The sequence below is a fragment of the Buceros rhinoceros genome, unplaced genomic scaffold (assembly GCF_000710305.1).
Source record: "Buceros rhinoceros silvestris isolate BGI_N320 unplaced genomic scaffold, ASM71030v1 scaffold2468, whole genome shotgun sequence".
NCBI classification, from domain to species: Eukaryota; Metazoa; Chordata; class Aves; order Bucerotiformes; family Bucerotidae; genus Buceros; species Buceros rhinoceros.
The window spans coordinates 77477-88532 of NW_010424923.1; the positions used below are offsets into that span (position 1 = coordinate 77477).

The 11056-nt window shown below is 37.5% G+C and overlaps 1 protein-coding gene across 1 annotated transcript in view; it reads right to left on the reverse strand.

The window, feature by feature from the left end:
- Positions 1–11056, reverse strand: part of LOC104497665 (E3 ubiquitin-protein ligase HERC2) — a gene marked incomplete at its 5' end in the record, with an annotated part of 39059 nt that overhangs the window by 3359 nt on the left and 24644 nt on the right. Inside the window, 7 exons of the mRNA XM_010140940.1 lie at positions 551–741; positions 1642–1754; positions 1856–2050; positions 2839–2980; positions 7952–8035; positions 9968–10165; positions 10788–10975. Coding sequence (XP_010139242.1) covers positions 551–741; positions 1642–1754; positions 1856–2050; positions 2839–2980; positions 7952–8035; positions 9968–10165; positions 10788–10975 — 1111 coding nt within the window. The remainder of the gene's footprint in view (positions 1–550; positions 742–1641; positions 1755–1855; positions 2051–2838; positions 2981–7951; positions 8036–9967; positions 10166–10787; positions 10976–11056) is intronic.

Here is an 11056-nt window from a genome sequence, read left to right on the forward strand (position 1 = left end):
GATTTCAGTCCAACATTCAGCTTTTAGCACCTGTGCGTGAAGCTAGTTGTCTACACATAGGTATCAGACTTATTTTATGGTGTTCAGGGAATGAACATTTTGTGTATTCCAAATAAGATAGAATAGAATAGTACATACAAGCAGAGTAAGGATTCAGCTGGGACTGGTGATGACAAAAACTGAGGGAGAAACAGTACTTAATCTAAGCTCTCTTCGCAAAGAACGTAGTGATCAAGGCCTATTACTTTACTTTATCGCGTAAGAAAAACTAGAGGGATGGTCCATTTCTCCACCTGTGAAACTGGCTGCCAAAACTGCTCTGTCAGGACAGCTATTCAAATAATTTTTAGGTAACAAAATAAACTAAGTTTAATCTTTTCTCCTTGGATAGATTCAAAGGAATCAGAAAATCAATACTCTAATCACATGAAAATATTGAAATACTTGTATATAAGAAGTTGAAGTAGTATATTGTTTAAAAGCTTTGACATACTTTAAAAAAAGAAAACGCTCATTCATGTAAATAATTTGAATCACTTATTCAACAAACCTGTAGTTTATTGCCAGCCTCACATATTCAGCTCTATTATCCAGTGTAATATGGGTGTACTTGGAACTCAGCTGAATATCTTGACCACTTGCACTAGGCACAGTGAATGGGAGGCTCATAGCTTCAAACTCTTCTGAAGTAGCTTCGTTGTCTCGAATGTACATAAGCCCAGGAATAAAATCTTTATCAACCTTTTGAAAATAACAAGCCCAAGTTAAAGTCAGCTTACTGACACTATACAACAGCGTCTCTTGCACACCAAAAGCATTATGCGTCATCTCCCAAAAGCATTGTCAAATGTCTGACCATAACCCATCTAACTTAGTTTCAAAGCCATAAAAAGGCTTAGTCTTTTACATAAAATTTCATTATGCCAGGACGTGGGAGGATGCAAGTGTTCTAGATTTCAATGATTCTGGGGAGCGTTTGCCAAGAAACTGTGTTATAAAAGAAAATAGATTTAAAGCTTAAAAACCTAATCATTTCTACAAAGTCCAGTGCTGGGTTTGGTACAAAAGGAATCCCCTTACTGACAAGTGAATGACTCAATGCTTTTACATTAGGTACATTTCTACATGACAGTATTTGATAAGGAATTCTTCTTGTAATGAAGACCTAACTTTTACTCCACATTTTCTGTGCTCAGTAAACAGAAATTAGAAGTTTTTGATGTTCAGTATGTGGGCACAAACTATTTTCAGTAGTAGTTTGAACTCATTTTCTTTTACTACAAAACAGCGTAGGCATGTGCACCCAATCAGTTACTGCATCTTGGTACAACAGAGAGTAACAGCTACAGAAAGGTCTACTGGAAAGTAGGAGTTCAACTACAAACATTTGTCTAGTCAAACCCTTGAGAAGATTTGAGAATGTTCTAGAATTCAACTACCTTATTTATCTGCTTCTGAGTGACTTCTATTTACTGTTTTAACAGTGAGTACAAGTCATCCTTTTATACTGGCTCAAAATGTAAAAGGCCAGCCAAAATACAAGTATATAAGAACCAGGAAAGCTAATCACTGGAGAAAAATGTATGCTAGAGTCTGCTTTTCTTCTGTGAGTTATATCCTACTTAGGAGATTGATACTTACCTCACTGAGATCAGCAATTGTCAGGTTCATTCCTGCAAGCTGTTTCCACACTGGCTCAGCCAGATTGAGGCTCAGAGGGCTGCCAGTCCGAATAGCAATGCCCAAAAGTACACCTGTAAGTTTAAACATAATATTTTAAATTGTTTTGAGTTAGGTTCCCAATATTCTGATCATGTAATGCAAGTAGAATGTCACAACATTACTAAGACATTACCAAGAAAACGAAACATGTTCATATGCAACAGTGACTTGGCAGCAGGATTTAATAGGAAACAATCTCTGTTTGCTCCAGATTCATCTCTTCCATTTGGTGTCACAATTAACAGAGGGGTCAGCCCGTTCTGAAGCTCCTCACACATTTCTGCTATTGATTCACTATAACCTCCACCACAATCATCCACAGATTCACCTTGGAGAAGAAAAAAAGGCTCAAAATTAAATGCCGCTTCAAAAATAAAGTATTGAAATAAACTGTATTTCCTTTCACAGGGATGACTGAGAAAAAATTTTACTAAAAGCTACACTATCATATCTGTTCATATGAAAACACATCATGTTTTCCTTTATTTTGATATTTCCAGTTCATTGTAAATCATACTATTTGGAAGGTTATACAACATATTTCAGTGTCAAAACCCGCCTATTTTGCCAGGGTGTAACTAAAGATTTTTGTGTTAAACACTAATCAAGATAAAAGAGGTAGAAAACGGAAGTAAAAACAACATGTTTCCTAAGTAACATTTTAAAGCAGATATATGTTCTGTATATCTTATATAGAGTAGATAGAATGGCTCTTCAATCTTAAACATTTTTCATCAAAAAGCTCAAAGTGATATGTGAATTGTAAAAACAGCCCTACCAGTAAAACCAGATAGCCAGGATTATTTACCAATTCAGACTGCTGAAAAATAGGTTTAGCTTTTGCAGAATGTTTGTTGTAGGCAGAATAGTCGCCCCTAGAACTTGAGGAGATTGTACAGACACGTTTCCACAAATCTTTAGGTTTTTTATTTTAAATATCAATTAAAAATGCTTTTTTACTTCCAAACATTTTAAGCACTTTCCCTCTGCCTACAGACATACGTTGTTTTCCTATATCCCTCCCTTCCTTCCTTCAGGTCTTTCCAAAAAAGTAAATTTGAAGAAAACTGTGAAGGTAAGTGCAAAATAGGGCAGAGGGGTGGAGAATCTTCTTACCAACAAACTTGACTTTCCAAACACGGTGAGGAAGCAGAAGGCTATCAGGGCTAAAGGAACTCATTTTAGCACACATCTGTCCAAACACTGACTTTGTACCATCAGGCCCAGCCAGTCCTCCTTTACTCCTAGAACGTTTTACCTATGGAGTAAGCACATTAAAAAAGCCACTGTAAGAACGTATTTCAGCTGTCTTCACCATGCAGATCAGACCGTAAGATTAACAAGATACTAATGTGCTCAGTGAAACACTTGCAGAGGTCCACAGAGTATCTTTACATATGTGACATATAGAGAAAAAGAACCAAATTTCAAATTACGGCACTACAGTATTTTTCAGTACCACCTAATACCTGCGCCTAGATATAGATATCACAGATTCCTATTACATATCCTAATCCTCTCCAGGAGGATGAAAGCACTTAAAATCTCAGGCTATTAGAAGCCCAGAACTATTTCAGAACCATAGTATCGTTGAGGTTGGAAGGGATCTCTGGAAGTCATCTGGTCCAACACCCCTGTTCAAGCAGGGTTACCTAGGGCAAGCTGCCCAGGACCATGTGCAGACAGGTTCCAAGTATCTCCACGGATAGAGACTCTACAGCCTTCCTGACAACCTGCACCAGTGCTTGGTGACCCTTGCAGCGGAAAACTGTTTCCTATGGTCAGAAGGAACTTCCTGTGCCCTTTGCCTCTGGTCCTGTCACCAGGCACCACTGAGCAAAGCCTGGCTTCATCTTCCTTACACCTTCCCTTCAGGTAGACGAACATTTATGTTAATGAGATGCCTCCTGAGCTTTCTCTTCTCCAGGATAAAGAGTCCCAGCTCTCTCAGCCTCTCCTCATGGGAGAGATGTTCCAGTCCCTTAATCACCTTTGTGACCCTTTGCTGGACTCCCTCCGGTATCTTCATGTCCCTATTGTACTCAGAGCAGCAGAACTAGACACACCTCCAGTTGTGGTTTTACCAGGGCTGAGTAGAGGAGAAGGATCACCTTTCTCAACCTGCTGGGCTCCTAACACAGCTCAGGAAGCCCATTATCCTTCTTCATGGCAAGGCCATGTTGCTAGCTCATTTTTAACTTGGTGCCCACCAAGAACCCCAGGTTCTTTTCTGCAAATCTCCAGCTGGGTTAACCCCAGCATGCACTGGTGCATGGGGTTGCTCCTCCCCAGGTGCTGGTCTTTGCATTTATACTTGTTGAACTTCATGAGGTTCCTGTTAGTCCAATTCTCCAGCCTGTTTGAGGTCCCTCTGGATGGCAGCATGACCTTCTGGTGTATCAACTATCTGGTGTATCATCAGCAAAGTTGCTAAATGTACACTCTGCCCTATCATCTAGATCATTAATGAAGATGTGGACCAAGACCGGACCCAGTACCGACCCCTGCGGTACACCACTAGTTACAGGCCTCCAACTAGACTTTGGTCTTTGCATTTATACTTGTTGAACTTCATGAGGTTCCTGTTAGTCCAATTCTCCAGCCTGTTTGAGGTCCCTCTGGATGGCAGCATGACCTTCTGGTGTATCAACTATCTGGTGTATCATCAGCAAAGTTGCTAAATGTACACTCTGCCCTATCATCTAGATCATTAATGAAGATGTGGACCAAGACCGGACCCAGTACCGACCCCTGCGGTACACCACTAGTTACAGGCCTCCAACTAGACTTTACGCCACTGATCACCGCCCTCTGAACCAGGCCATTCAGCCAGTTTTCAACCCACCTCACCGTATGCTTATCCAGCCCATACTTTGTCAGCTTGTTTCTGATATAAAAATAGGACATACCTACACATTAAAGTGTTACTGGTTTCAGGATAGGCTGCACTGCAACTTTTGCAATAGGTCCTATCTCTGTGACATAGCTATTTAACTGTCAGCGATTACTACAATTATCAACACTTCCAAGCACTGCAAATCCCAGTGCCTCTGTAAGAGAAGAAATTTTTCAACTAATGCTTGGGTTTGCACAAATATGAAAAACAGTATCTGGTTACCTACCTGCTTCCCCTACATGTCCTGAACTGAAGTGACAATGCTGAATATTGTTCTAGGTAATTTCTATGACCTGGCATAGTTATAACTACTTGAGACAATCTTAGTTCAAATACAGCTGATTTTTTTTAAATGAAACTAAAAATTTGGAGATTGATTAGGAGGCCTTAGTAATTTTTCTGTTAAAGGTAGAAACATACAAAAACAACAGGTATGTTCATTGTAGCTAGACGGAATGATTCTTACCATTTCAGTTGACAACCCTATGGGCTTTCTTCCCTAGATAAGGAATTTTATGTTCTCCCAAGCACTAATACCTTACTTATCTTTAAATTCCAACAGTCTTGTTTATCTCTCTCTACTCAGCATTACATCTGTTCATCTTTAAAGAAAAATGGAAAGACAGAGGGTTATCAATGATACAACCTGTTCATAAAGTTTTCTTCCTCTGTTTCTGGAGAATTAGCCATTCAGTTTTTCTGGATTGCAATCAACTTAGTTAATGCATCTTATCGCTACTCATACATTCAACTGCCAAAACTGGGTAAGTTTTTCATACATAAGAGAGATCAGAGTCTGCGTTGTTGGCCCGAAAAGTGAATACATGTTGGGTTTATATTCAAATATTATTATTAATGAATATGTATCTATGATACTTATTAGGAGCCTCTAAAAATGAGTAAGCACTACCAACATATATATGTATATATGCACACAGAGTAATGTTTCTTAGATATCTACAGAAAAATTGTATTTTAAGATCTGATGAAGATCCGTAAGAAATGGCATGCAAGAAAAACCCCACTCATTTTGCTGCAAGATTCACTATTCCTTTCAAATGCTGTGAAAATATCTTTCATCTAAAGGCAAAGATATGATTTAACAGCGTTATGAATATGTCTGCCCATTTCACACCACCTGAGCTACATCAGTACTTAAACACTAGCTAAATCTGATCTGCTAGTTAGAGCACTGGAGTCCTGCCCAGAGAAGTAACTCTAAGTTCACTTTCTGGTTCAGTCTTCAGCTACTTCTATTACACCTTTCCAGAACAAAACTCAGGTGCTGTTCCGGAACATTTCACTTAACAACCAATCCCAAAAAGCAGTAAGGATAAAATGGCATCATTTGGTTTCTTCTGCCCTATGCATTCCTCTAAAAATGTCGCAAACTGTCTTTGTTACTTGAGCTTGCTCTCATGCTACACCTCAAAGCATAAAACATCTACCCTCAATTTTATGCTAGAGAAATACGAGGCTGGCACTTGGGCGAGTTGCACAATGGCCATCATATTGTATTTCACAATCCTGAGCAAGAAAAATACATAAAAATACTATGTCCTACTATCAAAAGGTTCCCAACAGAAAAGATCCAGGGCCAAGCAGAATGCAAGGTGAATGTGACCTACTCTAAAGGAATCTGGCCCATGTAAAACTTGACATTAGGACAAAGGAGTGGTGCTGGGCTTGTTTTTACGCAGCAAGTTAGATAGCTGTTACATCCAGTCCTGGTACTTCCAAAGAAACTACTCAATAACAGAGTAAGCTGAGGAATTCTTTTTTTTAAACAGGTCAGTATCTGGAAAACAACTTTAAATTAAAAACTCATCTGTTTATTTTATATGAAGGAAGATGATGACATGAACTGACTGTAAGAAACTGTAAGAAGAGTCTTCTGAAAGCAAGGGGATCTTAAAGCCTAGCTGTAGTTAAACTCACAACTGCAAATAAGATAAAAATTAACACTGACAATTAGCTGTTTGTCACTATGTAAAGCAGCTTTGAATCTATTAAGAATTACACAGGATCAAACAGTTTAAGAATCCACATTTTCATTCTCTGGAAAAACTACCTCAAGAAATTATGACCTATACTTGATACTGTGTAATCAGGTCTAATCACAAACATGGGGTTTTTTTAGCCCTCATTTGGCTATATCTAGGACAGACTTGTGTTACAGCAGTATTTCATTTCCTCCAAAAGCTACGATGAAGGAAAACCCTGCAGCTACCAGTTTTTCACTAGAGTTCAAGACAGATTCAAGTACCTAACTGGAATACAAGGGGAAGCCTATCTTAACTCAACACTAGGAGATGAGCCCAAAACCTACTCACTAGTTTCCTGCTTAAAGTTAAATACTTGCACCACTTTATTGGACTTCACACAAACAAAAAGTAATGAGAAATTCTCTGGCACTCTCTTCAGCATCAGCTTCCCAGATAACAAACCAAATCCACACATTTTAATCACATAACGTTACCACAAGAAATTTTAAGCGCCCACAGAAAATGGCAAAGAAGCAGAAATAGGGTTCAGCCACAACAGGCTGAACCCGTACAGGCTTCCTGTACGTCTGTTCACTAAGACAAAACTAATTAGTCAAAATTCTTACAATTTCTCCATTCTAACCTTACAAAGAGTAGGTTTTCTTACTTTTTACAATACACAAAAAACCACCCCCACCACTAAAGAAATGCATGAGGACTCTGTAAGACCAGCTTCAGTCCATTTAAACAAAAACAATGTTTTACTATTCTAGGCTACAGAGATATCTATGGAAAAAAAAAGACATATCTGGCCTAAGGCACAACATTACATTTTCTAATATCATGATAAGGAAGAAAGGCCCTTTCGTACCAAAGAGTTCAGCAATCCATATGACCACATGTGACAATCAAAGCACAAGTTTATCAACCTGATTTTTTATTATATTCAAGGGCTTTTTTTTTCCTTCATGATCTGTTAAGAATGCAACAGCTAAATAATTCATCTGACCATTTAGAAAGCTAAGGAAGGCATCAGAATCACTCCTCTTCTAAAATGCAGTGAGATTTGAAAAAGTAGCCCGTTGTCAAGAAGGACACACTTTGCTCATTAGTCTAAATCACCACTTAATATTTCAACTCAACAAGTATCCTCCTCTCCCAAAACAACTACAATGTGTATACAAACATACAAACATACTGAGAAGAAAATGAGCAGCCCTTGCTGCATTCACTTATTTTCTTTGTTTGTTTCTCGGATAAAAATTCAGTACTCAGATACCAAGCAGCTGAAACAAAGGGACTTGACAGCACTACAGATATTGAACTAAAACCCTTCAGCTTAAGATACCTGTATTCTGTTGAGCTCTACAACTGGTCCATGCTGACGATCTCTCACCATGGTTGCTTGCACAACTTTTCTGAAAGCTGCCTCCTAAAACAGGAAAATACAAAAAAAAAAAGGGGGAAAAACTGTAATCAAATAAGAAAGCTGCACATATTTCACAGATAAACACATATGTTGTTCAACTCAGGAAAAAAGAAGAGACTCTTCAGCAGAATAGAGAAACTGAACCTGCAGTATTATCCTTCACCAATTTCCTCCTGAGAACATCACAAAACACTAGAAAAATATAACACCTCTGAGTCTTTCTTCAGAAGAAATGGAAACAAGCATCAAATACTTTTGAAATACTAGAAATAAAAGTAACAGAAAATAAAGCTGTGACATGTTATTTAAAGCTCATGTTATTTGTGCTAATACAATTCAAGTCTGAAACAGTCAGGATACTAAAAAAGTAAAGAAGAAAGTCTTTCCTGTACCACTCAAAACCATGGCTTGAAAGTTTGTACTGCATCCAGATTCAGTTATTACTAAGCAACCAACATGCCACTGAGTATGCAGGTATAAATTGGTTTATACCAGAATAATGTATGTATATGGAGAATAATTAATATCAGAAAAAAACAATCAAAAAAGCCAAAGATGAGATCACCTCGCTATGGAAGGCAATAAATAAACCACAAATAAAAATTAGAAAAATCAACTTTTAATGCAAATTCAAGCATCTGAGGTTCTCACTAAATCTCACTAGATCACATCTCACTAAATATTTGGATCTAATTTTACACACTGTCAGTTTCAAGCAAGCTTTAAAAAGATTTTTTCATCTTCAGAATCTCTGAAGGCAAGCCTGGCTTAAATGCCTAGATATGAATATAGCATTGCACCTTCTGGCATCTCTATTGATTGCTTTTGACATAGAATATACCTGGTATCACATTCTGCAATTGTTCTGCACAGTCTTAAAGCAAATTATGTTGAATCTGCCTCCTGAAAATTCACCCATTCCTACACTTAATAGATCTAAAAACTCCCTATTAATAGCACTATCACATAAAAATGTCATGAACAGAATAGCTAGCATTTTCCTTTCTTCTTTTCCAATTTAGGTTTTGATGAAAAATCTGTGGTCTTCTCTTGGTCTGTGAGCCATGTATTCTGCTGAATTGCTCTACTACACAATTTTATTGGAGTCTAGAGAAAGAGATCTTGAGACAATACATGCTAAGGAGTCCAGTCACAGGCCATGTGTCTTACTTAAGGACATAGAACAGCACTGCAGAGGGAAATTTAACTGCTTCTCTTTTCAGATATTTCTCCCAGCAGATTTTGTCTGTCTACATAAGGTTATCATTTTTTTGTTGGTCAAGTTACTATGACAGTGAGAAAATTCAGATCCAAAATTGCTGGTCATACTGAAGGCAAGTCACATTTTTAAAGGTTTTTTCATCTGAAGTTCTGAATAGTGTTGGAGCCTTAAAGCATTACAGTTATCTAGATTCTTCTTTTGACTGAGAAAGTATTTACTTATTTACAACTATAAACTACTTAGAACTATAAAAAAATCCACTTTCTTTACCACTTTGAGATTGAACTCCTAGGTATTCTGTCCTCACATTTAGCCCAGTTTAAAGTAAATTTGTACCTGCACACAGCTTTAGATCAACCAGGGTATCACCTGATCGTGACAAATGTAACATAAAAAGCAGACAATGACCATTTCATACCTATTCTTTTCCCAGGATAGCATCTACTGAATACTCTAGAATGGGACTACACTACAAACTGAAGATTACAGTGTTATTTTCAAGATCATCACGCAAAATCTCCGTTAACGAAGAACTGAGGAAAACATCTCAAAAAGAGCACATTCACAAAGAAAGAAGTTTGCATATTCAGAATGATATACAACTTACAGAACAAACTGAAATATATGATTCTATTTTCTTCAGAAACAGTTTAAACAGTAAATTCTACTTACAGTTACAAATCACTCCCTTCAAAAAACATTCTGATAAATACCTTTCCCTGTGATATCAGTATTCCCCGTAACGTGTCAAATCCAACTGAGGGTCCTTGGCCAGTTTCATCAAGTCTTCCTTCGAGATCAAACATTGGAATGCAAGGACAGAAGAGTTCAGAAATGTGATGCAACAGCAGAAGTCTGTTTCTCAATGAAATTATGGGAATTTCCTGCAGATGATTGTACTCCATAGGAACCTATGATAAGGCAATGATATCCGAATGTAATTTAAAATTATTTTATGTCTTATTTTATTAAGCAGAACAATGGTTAATGTGATTTGCAGGCATATTTGTATAGAAAGTCAGATATTTGCTTATTCACACTGTCAAAACTTAATACAGAGTTCAGTTGTTTATAAAAGATATTGATAATATCCATCTAAACTGAAACAAGTATTAGAAACATGACAGACTATTCTTGCTTCTCCTTATTTTACAACTCTCTTTATCTATAAACAGACATATTTTATCTCCTGTTATCACTACACCAAGGCATTACAGATGAAAAAAAACAATTTCTCAATGTAAAGTAAGTAATTAAGAATTCTCTTGAAAGGTGTAAGATTTTCATAGCTAGAATACAGAATTAGAATTCCTGCCAATTTGCAAACTGAGTTAATGTTCTGTATTGGATTATCAACTGAATGAAGAAGTTTTCTCACCACAGAAAACTGGAATCCTTCTTCGGAAATACAGAAGTAAAACAATGTAACTGGCTCAAATTCAAAGACAAACCAAAATACACTGAGTTTATGCAGAGATCCAGAAAGGAAATAGGTATGTTTAAAACCTGAATGCAATAAGCCAAAAATATTACCTGTGTAGGGAGCTTGCCAGCATTAGCAGGTTTACTGGTTGACCAAGCTAAAGTATGTGCTGAGCCACAGGCTACCCGGTTGATCTTTTTACCCTGAAGTGCTGCAACCAAGCGTGGTCTTTGGATCGCATTAGTTGTTCCATCTCCAAGCTGCCCTTCATCATTATCTCCCCATGTATACACTTCCCCTAAACCAAGAAAAATAATCAATTGTGCTAAAGTTAAGATAGAACCTTTGCCCCCCCCCCACCCCGCCACCAATAAGCACA